The 15180-nt window shown below is 40.5% G+C and overlaps 1 protein-coding gene across 1 annotated transcript in view; it reads right to left on the bottom strand.

Moving 5' to 3' along the window:
- LOC149212144 (serine hydroxymethyltransferase 1, mitochondrial-like) overlaps window positions 1-15180 on the bottom strand; it is a 207913-nt gene that overhangs the window by 21387 nt on the left and 171346 nt on the right. Inside the window, exons 8-11 of the mRNA XM_089391734.1 lie at window positions 2057-2149; window positions 1745-1942; window positions 1269-1373; window positions 680-745 (exon numbers count right to left, since the gene is read on the bottom strand). Coding sequence (XP_089247860.1) covers window positions 680-745; window positions 1269-1373; window positions 1745-1942; window positions 2057-2149 — 462 coding nt within the window. The remainder of the gene's footprint in view (window positions 1-679; window positions 746-1268; window positions 1374-1744; window positions 1943-2056; window positions 2150-15180) is intronic.

Below are 15180 nucleotides of genomic sequence, written 5' to 3'. Positions count from 1 at the left end.
TATATGTGATGTGCTATAACTAATGCTGAGACTGGATGCGTTGTGCTATTACTGTATGCGAAGCCAAGACTATATGCGATGTGCCATAATTGATATAATGATGCTCATACCGATGCTTGTAGAAATGGTGTCTATATCGATGCCTATAGAAACAGTGCCTATGAGGATGAGATATCCCTGTGAATAGAGTGAGCCATATTATGAACAGATCGAGGCACTGTACACGTCACTATGCAAGGTTACGAGCCAATGTGCGAGCCTTATAGGCAAGCTGAGCCACAGAGAGTAATATGAACTTTGAGCCTATTATCCATGGTTGATTATGGTTCATCATGTTTGACATTGGTTGACTATGGTTCACAATGTTTGACTATGGTTGACCTTGACCTTTTTTTTACTATGGTTGTCTTTAGTTGACCGGGTTTACATATCGTCAACCATGTTTTACTATAGTCAACAATTTTGGACTATGGTTGGCATTGTTTGACCATATTTATCCATAATTGACTATGGTTCACCATGTTCCCTTGTATTAAATAAACATTACAATGTCTAACAAGTGTAATCACTGCATGGCACTTCCATATATTGCTCTTGATGTACCCACAAATTCATTTTAATGTAATGTATAATGCATTTTCAACAATAAAAAATACTATAAAATCAAAAGAATCAATACCTCCGCAAAATGAGCACAGTTGCTGAGAACTTGCTCTTGATATGATTTAAATTCAGGAGTAGCAGCCTGCATGCAAAGGACACAAACCAATGATTGATCAAGATATACTCTTACATTTTCAAAATCAAAATAGAAGGCTATGTTTGCTCATATTCCAGTGTTGATGTTGACAAAAATTCTCACAGCCATTTATTTTCTCTTCCACTGTAGAAAACTGGTTAGGAACATATTCCATGTTTTGGGGATCAGAAATCCCATTAATATTCGTCCATTTACCAGTTGCAATACAAATCATTTCCAAAATATGGAGGCAGAAATCTGTAGAGAGTATAAAACATGTTTGATAATTCAAATAACTAATTCAGATCATTTACAATATGACCTATTACAAACATGTAAGGCAGTGCAGTACCTACAGGAACCTTAAAGCATAAATAACAATGCTCCTTAAACTGAACATGTTCTAGATACATCGATTCTCCCATGCCAATCCGGCATTCAAAATCTTGATAAACCACGTTATCTTGTATAGTTTTTTGACAAAAGAAATATGAATATATCATAGATTGTGGGAAAAATTATGACAAACCTGTTTGAGTGCAACAGCTAACCCTGTTATAGTATGATTATGTGGACCACCTTGAAGACCTGGGAATACAGCTGCATTAATCTTGTCCTCGTAATCATATATAACCTTCGATCCAACAAGAGTATAACTGTGTGTTATGACTAAATCTATGTCTTTCTGAAGCCAAAACCCAAAAGGCAATAAAATGCATCATCAACTACAAAAAGTATTTGCTCTTCTCTGTTGAAGACAAAACAAGCTCGAACATTCACTTCTATAAACCTTTACATAAAATATTCTCTCAGTCAGCCAGCAGACAGTAGAAAACTGACATTGAGACTCACATTCCCTTTTAGGAGATTAAACTTGTTTACTGAAGGTACCCTTGGCTCAAATCATTTGCTACTATATAACAGGGGCTCTAAAAGAAATATCGATAAATTTAAATGCGAAGAAGCCTAAGAAACTGATTATCCCCATTATTTGAAATTACATACTTCTTGACCTTGCTTGTTAATTTCCTTGAGACCCTTCCTGTAAAAGATCATTGCACCACGTGGACCACGCAGTGACTTGTGTGTAGTTGTCGTCACTACATCTGCAAAATCAAAAGGAGATGGAACAACACCTCCTGCTACCAGTCCACTTATATGAGCCATATCCGCCAGCAGCACAGCTTTTTGCTTGTCACAAATCTATCCATAAAAATACATTTAAAATTGTCTAAATAGAAATATATTACTGAGAAAAAGCTTAAATGATAAAGATCCATGTAATGCTAGTCTATTCCAACTATTAAAATTTCCTACCTTGCGCATCCTAGCATAGTCGTAATGGCGTGCGTAAGCACTAGCACCTGCAATAATGAGTTTGGGTCTGAAAAGGGTTGCACTCCTCTCCAGCTGCACAAGGCAAGCTGATGTCAATGTTTTGGACATCATTTCCTTTATGATAAAAGTGCTTGCTCATTTTAACATAACAGATGCAAATCCTTACAAACAATCAAACTGCTTAAAAAACAATACATCCAGGATGTACATAACAAAAAGTATCTGTGGTCTTTCCTTGAAACAAAGTTAAGTGTTTGGTAAATCCAATAACTAAGAATGAATTAAGTTGAAGGTAGAAAGAAAGGGTAAGTTAGAAATGAATCATGATACCTTAGTGCATTTTGAATCTATTTTTTAGGAACTAAAAACATGATGTGTGTATTTTACTGAAATTCATTATGTCTCATCAAACAGATGAGGAATAGGATTTAGTAGGCTCGTGTAAAGCATTCATTTAGTACATGATGATCCTTGTCTATCTTTAAAAAACATAAGTAAAAAGAGGGGCTTGGTGCCAGACACTGCTTAGAGAAAGGGATAGTTACATAAACGTCGGCTGTAGAGATTTGTGGCTCTAGCAAAAATTGATCTAAGATATTCCAATCTGATTTTGAGGTGAAGGCCCATGGAAGAAGAAAATCTTCTGAGCAAACGTTGTGGACCATGGCTACATTGAGTGACACAATGTCTAGTTGCGCTGCTAATAAACATTGAAATATCAAGTTGCCATGTGAGCAAAGTCCACAATGTAAAGTTGTAGAGTCATGGGGTTGTAAGCATATCAGGGCTGGGGAGAGGCATAAGCTGGGAATCTAGAGTTGTGGGATGGACAGTAGACTGCAACCTTAAGGTTCTAAGGCTCTAAACAAGATAATGCAGTGGGAGAAGATGAAACCCTGAAAATTCAAGTCGAGATGAAAACTTGTATTATGGAAAGAAGATAAGACCAACAAATCAACAGGGAGGGCATAGAAATTGCAACACACCTTTGCAGAAACTAGAATTCTACACCAACACAAGGTCACAAACCAATGTTACCACACACGACTCATAATTACTTGGCAAGGCCAACAAGTAAGAGTTGACTCATACATGGGAAAAACACTAGATAAGATAAGATAACTATATTAATGTTTGGCGGTTGACTAATGAACACAAAAGTAGGTCAATGGGACCAAAGAACACAACCAATTTGAATACAACGTGGGAGTGCAAGCTGGCACTTCAATTTAGAGTGGGATCTCTTTTTGACTCTGTTACTCCAGGTCACAACATCAATAGATATTTAATATGCTCAGTGGCCAGATTAAATGTGAAAGAATGATAGACTTGGTTGGAAAGAGGGAAAATAGACCATTGGGCATGGAGTCATAGAACTGATGTCAATGAAAACTTCCAAGAACTGGTGGTAAAACTAACAAGGATCATAGGCATAAAGATAATGTTCATTTAGACTTCAAGTCATCCAGATGGTGGGAAGAAAAAAAACTAACAATCCATCACACACAACATACAAGTAAAGTTTGTGCATGTTGGCTTAGGGGGTCCTGACCCAGGTTCGAAGTTAGCTGCGCCAACCAACAAAACTCTACATTACTGGCCCTTTCGGCAACAACCCGCATAGTGCAAGCTGCAGTCTCACCCAAAGTAGTATGGGGTGATGCTAGAACCAAGTTTCTGGTCCAGAGACTAGTGTGATGCTAAGTTGCACGAAACGGGGAAACGGGTACGATTTTCTGAAACGGGAAGCGATACGAAACGCGACCTCCCCAAATTTTGGAAACGGGGAAACGCGAATATATATATATATATATATATATATATATATATATATATAGATAAAGTATTTAAATATATATATATATATGTGTGTGTGTGTGTGTGTGTGTGTGTGTGTGTGTGTGTGCAATCATAAAGCATAAATGATACATTATAATTTATTACACTTAAACATTAAGATTTAATTTACATCACATTTACTCATGAATGATCACATAATGAAAATAAAAATATCGGAATATCCAAAAGCAACCTTTATTAGATATCCAAATCTCAAAATCAGCCTTTATTTATATTAATATATGAGGTTGCAAGTACAATAAAGACTATAAGGCTGCAAGAGAGAGATCCAAATCAGGATTTTCTGCATCCACATCCCATTCTTTAGAAGGACCACTGTTGTATTGGGAGTCTCCTCCTACATAGTCGAACGAACTTAGTGCTCTTGATTAAATACACGTTTCATACCCTAGTACCCTACATGATTTTGATTATTGGGAGTTTCCCCTGCATAGAGGGCTTGGTTCTCTTGATTAAATAGAAGTTCCATACCCTAGTACATGATAAAATCCAATGGAAACATTGCAACCCCCTCAATCCTGAAATCCTGAAAAACAAATAAGTCTGCTGGATTTTGAGTGAGATCTAAAATTCTACTTTCTCCATATGAAATCCAATGAGGGCGAAACCACTCTCAAACATCCTGAGTCATTTCATGGTAATGTTAAAAATTTAAGTAAAAGGATGAAAATGAAAAATAAAGGAGAATATCACTTTTACTTTAAGAATTTAACATTACCATGAACTGCATGTCAACACTAGGGCAAAAATTCACTTTTATAACTTTAGACACACATCTAGAACATCCTGGAAACCCTAAAAAAATTTAGAAACAAATTAAAAAAAAAAATTAAAAAACAAATGTTTTTTTTGGGGAAACGTGGCCCGTACGGCCTGGAAACGCGTTTCCGGCCGTACGGCCACGTTTCCGTTTCGGGAAACGTGGCCGTACGGCCGGAAACGCGTTTCCAGGCCATACGGTACAGGGAAACGCGTTTCGTTTCGTTTCCCTGGCGAAATGCCCCCTAGGGCCACGTTTCCTGCAACTTAGGTGTGATGTCTTTTAGTTCCTTAGATCTGCCTTCACACAGATCGATAAACTCTTAGGGCTCGTCGTTGCACTCCATTAGAACAACATTAGTAAACATAAGAGAATTCCTCAGAGTCTTTGCGAAAGTACTTAAGCATGCATTGCGTACATTATTAAGACTTATGCAAGAGAATCGCATAACATTCAATCAATATTTCATAAACAAATCTTCATCAGCAACATATAACATTAACAGCGATAAATAGAAATACTCAGGAATTCTTAGGAAAACTGTCTTTATTGATCTTCAATTCAAGGTTACAAACTTAAAACTGTCTTGCGCACACAGCTGCAGGGGTCTGCGGACTCTACCTAGGCCTCTGTGCACTTAGCTGCAGAGCCTTTCTTCTTCTATCTTACCTGCTTCTCCTTCCTTCCTACTGTGTTTTTTCCTTCCCTTAGACTCCCTAAGACACACCTATTTATAGACTTTTTCATACAATGCCATGGTCCACGGACCATGGGTGAATCTCAAAACCAACTCAAAACTTATCCAAAACAAGGGGCTAAGCCCCTTTGACTCCTATTCACCTACGCGCTCCACATCCACAAATAGCGGAGACTTTACATTATTTACAAAATTGTACCAAAAATTGGGTTATCTTAACCCCAAACTAACCGAGGGGACCTCATCCCAACAGGCCCCCAACACAAAGATCGTGACTTGCCCTCGAGTCACTTTGTTGGTGTTGAGATCTTACTGTGAAGATCCCCCAGCTCCACCTGGACCACTGCAACTTTGGCAGTGCTCTATGTGGATGCTTGCTAAACCTCCTCGACACATTTTTCCGTGGCTGGTCCTTCTACAGCGAACCTCATCATTTGTTGTGTCTGCTACAGTCCTTTAAGCTTATCTTGAATGGAAGTCATGACCTGATAAGCCTCCTCCAACCAAGGCTGCAACCTACCCTTTAGCAAGGCCTCCTTCTTCTACGCTTCCTCGACCTGTGCCAATAGCTGTTTTTATTCCTGTAACTTGGCAAGGCGTTGCGCTGCGGTGGTGCTAAGGTGCACGCAGTCGCCCTGACCTCATCATATTGGTGCTGCCTCTCCCTTACCTCTGTGTTCAATATCTGCAGGTTTGGGTCCTCCTACAAATTGGTCAACAACTCCATAACCTGATCAAACAGCGCCACACATTCTGTGACTGTAGGGATGATTTACTCGAGGAATCCCCTAAGTGATTAGTTGAAAAGCGCTTCGCGGCGGAGTCTATCCCTCCCCTTCGTCGTCACTTAAAGAAGGTCCAATCAATGGACTATACTCCGATCTGGATCCTTCGCGGTTTCTAAAGAATCGTCCACTTTACGTAGCTTCAAACATCAAGGTAATGGCATTACCCGTTTTTCACATAGCAACATTTTAATCCAAGTATTCAATGATCTTAAATATTTACCTCACAGTCCTTTGAAAAATTGTTGCTCCGCTTCACTATAGATGACTGAAGTATCAACCGCAAACTCTATAACAAATCCTCCCGAAACCTGATCGAGCTAATGATCGACAGCCTGTGTGATCTTGTTTTCAGAGGCTTCTAATCGTCGCACTAGTTCTGGAGTCCACACTATAGGACTATCGAGCTTCCACCTTCCTTGACTATCTGTTAATTTAGCCAACCATTCATACAGTTCAATGGGGAAGGTGCAAAAGAAGATCTCGTGTATCTCCGTATACAAATATATGTTCAACCACTCTTCCTTTGACATGCCCGGATTCCTGTTTTCTTGTGCCATGAATTCGTGAATCTTCTAATCCAACCACTTTTCAATTTCTTTCTTAGTCGGATTCCAGTGATGCAACATCGCACATCTATTTCAAGCAGATCCCGGTCCCGACAACAGAACCATTTGTTGGCTTAGGGATTCCTAACCTAGGTTCTGAGTTAGCTACGCCAACCAACAAAACCCTACACTACTGGCCCTTTCGGTAACAACCCGCGTAGTGCATGCTATAGTCTCACCCGAAGCAGTATGCGGAGATGCTAGAACCAAGTTTCTGCATCCAAAGACTAGTGTGATGTCTTTCAGTGCCTTAGATATGCCTTCGCACAGATCGATAAACTCTTAGGGCCATCCTGCACTATGTTAGAACAACCTTCAAACCTTCGCGAAGGTCTACAATCAGTGCTTGCGGACCTTTAATAGTCAATCTGTCTACTTACGCGCATCAGAGAGCAGTCCTAAATTAGTGTTCGCGCAGATTTACTTAGATTATTAGTAAACATAAGAGAATTCCTCAGAGTCTTCGCGAAAGTACTTAAGCATGCATTGTGTATATTATTAAGACTTATTCAAGAGAATCGCGTAGCATTCAATCAATATTTCATAAAAAAACCATTCATCTGCAACATATAATATTAACAGAGATAAACAAAAATAATCAGGAATTCTTCGGAACACTGTCTTTATTGATCTCCAATTCAAGGTTATAGACTCAAAACTACCCTCTGCACACAGCTGCAGGAGTCTGCGCACTCAGCTACAGACTCTACCTAGGCCTCTGCCCAATCAACTACAGAGCCTTTCTTCTTCTATCTTACCCGCTTTTCCTTCCTTCCTACTTTGTTTTTTCCTTCTCTTAGACTCCCTAAGACACACCTATTTATAGACTTTTTCATACAATGCCATGGTCCGCGGACCATGGGTGAATCTCAAAACCGACTCAAAACATATTCAAAACAAGGGGCTAAGCCCCTTTGAATCCTATTCACCTACGCGCTCTACATCCACAAATCGCAAAGACTTTACATTATTTACATAATTGTACCAAAAATTGGGTTATCTGAACCCCAAACTAACCCAAGGGACCCCATCTCAACAGTGCAACTTTAGAAGATAAGTGATATATTTGAAACAAATAATGGTAGAGCATCTGATTGTAGATGAATTCTACTAAATTATTTAAAACTTAGTTTCAAACATGAAGAGATGAGAGTCATGAATTTCGCAAAAGAAAGAAACTACACTAAGAATACTGACTAATGAACATGATAAGAAGAATTTGTGATATGTAAGTCTAGGTACTTCTGTCCTGAAAGATTTCATTAATATCAAACATAAGATGTCCACAAATACAAGTCTGTTTTTTCAAACTAAAAACCCAACCCCTGGTTCATTTTCATAAACAACTTTATAGAAAGCTAACAAAACTGAAAGCATAACTTTAGGGCAGTTTTAATTACAAAATATCTGAGATATAAACATATCTTAATCACTTAAACTATGTCTAAAATATATTTACAATAAAACATTTGATGTGTTGTCTATGAATCATGATGCATGATAGACCATTGTAACAAAAAGTGGAGTTGTAGCTGAAAAAATTGCTGCTAAAGTGGATCGAAACAAGTCGCAAACAAATCTGCAATAAAATATGGAAATCCCTTGTTTCATGCCTTAAAATCCTACTTTGATTTTTATCCATATGCTCAAGATAATAAGTTTCCTTAGATCTCTGACCTGATCATCAAAATAATGTTGATTGTACAAATATAGTCTCCAGTAAACTCTATCATAGTCAACATCCTTATCGTTGCCAAAATTGTGCATACTATCCAGGCGCTGACAAATTATCTGGGCATACATTGTCAATATTGAAACAATGAAAGCAATACGAAAATATCTAGCAGCACTTTTCCAAAACAGAACAGCGATTGGCAGCGCTTTGCAAAACAGACCAAAATGAGCACTGACAGATTAGGGGAGAGTTGTGGAGAGATCTGTTGTAGTTGTGCTGGACATAGGGGAGGCTTTCATCCCATGCGCGTGGATGTTTCGAGTTGTATATTCGCAAAATGTGTATGATCATCATGTTGACGATTTCTGTTTGGCCATCATTTTGGGGATGAAAAGTGGTCGACTTAGTGAGTTTGGTATCCAGTATCGACCAGAGACTTGACCAAAATGCACTTAGGAATATGTTGTCCCGATCAGAGACAATGGACTGTGGGATCCCAAACTGTACCCGCACTCACTCAAAGAAGAGCTTGGCAGTGGCCTCTGTTGTGATACTCTTCTTGCAGGCCGCCATAATGGCCATCTTATAGAATCTGTCGACAACCATGAAAACACAGTCGTTGCCATGCTTAGTAAAGGCCCAACATATAATCCATGGAGATGGATTCCCAAGGTCAACTAGGAGTAGGAAGAGGAGTATATAGGTCTTGTTTCTTGATGGTTGGTTTCGCAATGGCGCAGGCAGTGCAAGATTTAATGTACCTCCCAAAATCCTGACAAAGTTTTGACCAATAAAAATGCTTCTACAGTACTGCCACTGTTTTCTCTACTCCGAAATGTCCAGCGACCCGACTGTAATGCGCCTCCCAAATCATCTTGGCACCCTTGCTTGAAGGAACACAGATGTGACCCAGGAGGCATAACAGTGCATCTTGGAGGTGAAAATTTGGAACTTACTTAGCTTCCAGGAGTGTCTAGTATCTGTTGCCGAATTCTGGAGCGCTCTTGTAAAGATGCGGCCACCTCGAAGTCTCGTGCCCATAGGAGTCAAGCACAGTGATCAGCGCCATGATTGGTGGTTGGCTGAGGCAATCTGCAACATTATTGGTGTTGCCCTTCTTGTACCTAATGTTCAAATGGAATTGTTGCAGGTATGTGGACTATTTCTAATGGCGATCATTCTGCAACTTCCCTTGTGTCTATATGAACTGTAGAGGTCAGCAGTCCGTGTGGATGAGCGGTTCCTTCCCCACAATGTAATGCTTCCATTGACAATGGGCCTACACAATGGAATACATTTCTTTATCGTAACTGGGATACTTTCGGACTGTGTCTAAAAGTGTCTCACTGTGTTAAGCCACTGGATGCCCCTGTCGAGTAAGAACTGCACCAATAGCATAGTCGAAGTTGTCTGTCTCAATCTCAAATGGTTGTTGCAGGTCTGGTACTATGAGCACTACTGTAGAGTAGAGGTGATGCTTCAACTCAAAAAACACCTTATGTTGGGTTTCAGACCAAAAAAACTTTTCTTTCGCTCCACCCTTGGTGATTTGACTTGAAGGCCAAATGATATGAGAGAACCCCAACACAAACCTGCCGTAAAATTCGCAAGACCTAGAAAGTTGCAAAGCTCTGTTAGAGTGTTTGGGGCTGGCCAATACCGAATGACTTGTATCTTGGTTGGTCCACATACACACCCTACTCATCAACGATGTACCCCAGATATTGAACCTGGGTCATGCCAAAAGTGCATTTCTCCAAAATGGCAGACAGCTTGTGTTGTCGCGGGGTTTGAAGAACTTCTTGAATATGGTGGAGGTGCTCTTCCCAACTCTGGCTGAAGATCAAGATGTCATCTAAATACACCACCACGAATGCATTGGTGAAGGGTCGCAAGATGTCGTCCATCAATCTCATGAAGGTTGTGGGGGCATTTGTCAACCCGAAAGGCATGACCAACCATTCGAAAAGGCCATCCTTGGATTTGAAGGCAATCTTCCACACATCGAAGGGTTCGATAGGCACCTGTTGATAACTAGACTTCAAGTCAATCTTGCTAAAATATTTGGCCCCCTTGAGCTGGTCCAGAAGGTCATCAATCCTTGGAATTGGGTACCCTATTCTGGACAATGATCTTATTTAGCGCCTCAATACAGAGTCTCCAGGTCTCATCCTTTTTCTATACCAATACAATCGGGCTCCCACAAGGTGATGAGCTTGGCCTGATGTGCCCTTTCTGCAATAGCTCCTGAATCTGCCTCTTGATCCCATCATTTTCCAGAACAAAGTGTCGATAGATCGGTCCATTGGGTAGCGGCGCGCCCGGGGTCAAATCGATGGAGTGCTTGACTTGACAGTGTAGAGGTACCTATAGGTGAGGCGAAAATGTACCTATACTCCATGACCTTGTCCATCTGTTACTGTTGTTCGGAGGAGCCCTGTTTGGAAGTCATGGCCACAACCTTCTTCTTGCCCTGAGGGAGAATCATAAGGAAAACAAATTTCCTAGTCTGGGAAATGATCTTACTGCATTTCTTTGCAATGATCAAAGAGATGGCGATAGGTCAGGCTACCTCCGGTATCTTATACAACTTAGTTGTTGTTGTTTGGAGGAGCCCTGTTTGGAAGCCGTGGCCACAACCTTCTTCTTGCCCTGAGGGAGAATCATAAGGAAAACAAATTTCCTGGTCTGGGAAATGATCTTACTGCATTTCTTTGCAGTGATCAAAGAGATGGCGATTGGTCGGGCTACCTCCGGTATCCTATACAACTTATTGCCCAAAGTAATAATCACAAAGCGAGGTCTAGACTCATATACAACATGTCGCTTCCACAAGTATGGTTGTCTTAATAATACATCACAAACTTCAAGAGGAGCAACATCACACAGTACCTCATCCGTGAAGGGCTTGATGTTGTAGGGAAGATAGCATTGTTGGCTAACACGAAGATCTTGTCCTTGGTGAAGCCACTCGATGGTGTACGATTGCGGATGTACTATCGTCGGTAGGCCCAACCGCTTCACGACCTCTGCTGAAATGAAGTTCTTTTGGCTCATGTTGTCGACAATGAACTGCAATGGAGAATCTTTCACCCACATCTGCGAGTGGAAGATGCGTTCCCCCTCTCGATCTTTGGGCTCATTCTTCTGGATTTTGGTGGTGGCCACAGTGGCAATGGGCTCTGCGTCAATGATCTACTTCCCTTTGTCATTCCCCTTGTCGAGTTCTGACTCAGAGTCGGAACATGCGTCTGATTCGAAAGCCTTCAACTCGGCCACCAGTGGATGTTTGGCCCGACACTCACTTGTTTTGTGAGTGGAGCTCATATGGAACTCACACCATTTTCTCGTGTCCTTCTTTGTCTTCGTGGTGTTGTTCTTTGCTTGCGGCTTCAGCGGGTTGTCCTGGGCCGCCAGTCTTGTCCTTGCTTCGGATTCGCAAATCCAAAGTCTCGCTTCTTCTGTTTAAACTTCTGGTCAATCTTGACAACGTATCAGTATGTCGTGCTGAGCGAGGATATGTCTAGGAACTCCATCTCGTCTTGGATGTACTTGTGTAGGCAATTGCAGTACTTGAGTACCAAATGTTGCTCAGAATCCTTGATACCCAACATAGCGCAGAGGGCATGGAAAATATTTGTGAACTACGACACATCTTGGTCCCTTCCCTACCGTAGCATGGTCCACTTTATGTATTTATCTTCATAGCTCCCGACAAGGTAATATTGTTCCTTGATGGCGTCTCGGAAAGAATCCCAAATGGGTGTGGCTAAAAACAATGAGGATACCCTCTCGTCCTTTTGTTCACGATAGGTTTCCCACCAATCCTTGACCTATGGGGCGGCTTTGAGAAGTGCAAAAGTAATATTTTTCCGATTAGAAAAGTCATGAACTGGAAAATATCCTTCCAACATATTCAACCATTTATCTACGACATCTAGATCTATTTGACCCTCAAATATGGGAATATCGAAGTTAACTTGTACATTAAAAGGAGTGGTGCCTCCAAAGTGGTTGTTAGATGAAGATGCGTCGCCTGTGAGTAGTCGTCGAAGGACCTGGGCAAAGTTATCCATCATCGCATTCCTCTCTTGCTCGAGGGCTTCCTCGACCAATATTTTGAAAGGATCTCCTGCCCCCTCATCTTTCTTTTCTTCCTCCATGGGAGGCCGTCGGGGTTTGCAAGGCGGGTCTTGCAAAGGTTCAACTAGATCGAGCCCTAACTCCTTATACCCTGACCTCGTTGGGGACATGCAAAGAAAAACTGAGAAAGAGCAAACCGCTCTGATATCACTGATCCGAACTTAAACAGGGACGTAACAAATTATAGATATAACCATAAATATAAAAATGCAGCCGAAATTCAAATAACACTTCATTTCATTAATATCAGAATACTGAAATATGCTTACAAACATAATGGAAATAAACTAGCTCGGGCGATGGTAGCTTATCTCTGAGAAGAGATGCGGCAACTACATGCCTCTGAACTGTGTTACAATGAGGCTCAAAGGCTTATTTATTATTGAAAAACAATGGAAAACTCCAAACATCCAAAAACCTAACCCTAAGAGATGAAGCGCCAAAACTGTGGGCCCCGTTTGGGTAAATTGGTACATCAATTTCCCGAGGTCATAACTTTGGCATACGATCTAAGTTTGGCTATCATAATACCTCATTCAAAGATATCAAAGAGGAGGCCGAATAAAACGAGAAAACTAGGTTGGGAATTTTGGTTTTTCCGTTTTCCTAAAAACGTCGTTTAGGGCCTCAAAACAGCTCTAGAAGTTTAGGACCCGAAAAAACTGCCAAAAATAGTAAATTGTCCTACAATTAAGGAAATTGAAAAACTGAAAGAGACAGTGTTAGGGGTCCAAGTGGAGTAGGCGGGTGGCCATCAATATCCACCTGGATCAACGTTAGCCCTAGAGAGATTACGACTCACGTGTGTGGGCCAATTAGGGCATATTTGTCAAAAGCTAGTGGGTTGGCTTGTAACCCAAGTACATTGTGCCTTCAAACTTGTTTTAGGGGTGTTATTAGGCTAATTAGTAGTCATACTCATATAAATAGAGGAGAGGATCATTGTATCTCATCATCATCACTTGTGACATAATTTTGACCTCTTAAAGATTTCAACCTTCTTGGATTCTTGTGGAGATGTGACTCAATGGTATATTTTGACATATTGGAGCTAATTTTCTTGGCATTAAAGATGTTACTTTGAATCAATAAAGGATTGTTCATGCATTTTATCTTGTAAGTAAGCTTTGTATTTGATAAATCTTTGATCTTGTGTGTCTAATGTATGGAATGCCTTGTTATCTAGGGCTTTTCTATGGTGCCATTTATTATTGAAGATCAATTGTCTAAAATCTAAATAATGACATTATATGCATCATTTATCTATAAGATGTGAATTACAATCATCTTGGTGTATCTTTGGAATAACTCTCCCAAGTGACCTTGATCCCTCACAAAAGTAATAGCTAGGGTTTTGAGCTAGGGCTTCAAAATTCCCTTACTCCTTACCAAGCTTTAGCCAAATTTTCACTCCCATAAACTCCATCATCCCAAAGATAAGGCACTGACCTTGTCACTTGGTTGATCACTCACAAATTCAACCCTAAAACTCATTTCCGCTCTCTTTTTCTGATTTTCGACCCTCTAAAGGTCAAGCCACTAGGTAGGGCTAGGGCACGAGTTGTCCTAGAGTGGTAATTTGACCTTTTGGAAGGATTCAACATTGGAAGGATCCTTGATTTCTCAAAATCAACTCCCTTTAGTGGCCAATCTATCCATTCTAAGGCTCAATTCTCTTACTCTAGGTAGATTTTGCCCTAGGAAACCCTAGTTTGCCCTAGGCTTCAACTTGGGGGCTTATTGAAGGTTTCTTGTTCCGTTTGATTGCTGATATTCATTGTTGGAAACCTTTTCTTGGCCTCTTGATTCTAGGCTAATCCATTTGGCTTGCTATCTCTCAAGCCCTAGATCAATTGTGTCCTAAATAGGCCTTATTAGAGGATGCGAGTTTCCTTTCCTAAACTTATCGAGCCTTGTCATTCAAAAGAGTTGTCCTCTATAAGCCTCTCTTGTCACCTTGATCCTTGAACTTAGCATATCTCTCATAGGTGACTTATCTAAAGGGAAGCCTCCAAATGGTAAAAATCAACGAAGAACAGGGGGTAGTGTTTGTGGTGACAATGTACCACATCTCATTGTTGTCATTCAAAAGAGTTGTCCTCTATAAGCCTCTCTTGTCACCTTGATCCTTGAACTTAGCATATCTCTCATAGGTGACTTATCTAAAGGGAAGCCTCCAAATGGTAAAAATCAACGAAGAACAGGGGGTAGTGTTTGTGGTGACAATGTACCACATCTCATTGTTGTCCCTTAGTCTAGTTTTTGTCTTGTATTTGCCTGGTAGGTTACACCTTACAAGGCTTGCTAAAATTTGAGGGAACAAGTCCAACATAACCTATTAGAATGGCCACCATGCCTCTTGTCCGATGAAACATTTGAGGCAACAAGTCCAACATAACCTATTAGAATGGCACCACGCCTCTTGTCCAATCAAAAACAGCATTCACAGGGTACAGTTTGCACCTTTCTCTTTATACTCCGCTACAGAAACACAGCCCTTGACCAATAATAACAGCATCATCGGTTACATGCCTTCCAAGTTTCCTATCAATTGCTAATTCCGGTGAATATAATG

This window comes from Pinus tabuliformis, chromosome 1_1 (genome assembly GCF_031772625.1).
Source record: "Pinus tabuliformis cultivar Carrire ecotype Pingquan chromosome 1_1, CPIR1, whole genome shotgun sequence".
NCBI classification, from domain to species: Eukaryota; Viridiplantae; Streptophyta; class Pinopsida; order Pinales; family Pinaceae; genus Pinus; species Pinus tabuliformis.
Note: the sequence above shows the minus strand (reverse complement) of the source record. Positions and strands in the feature narration are given on the sequence as shown.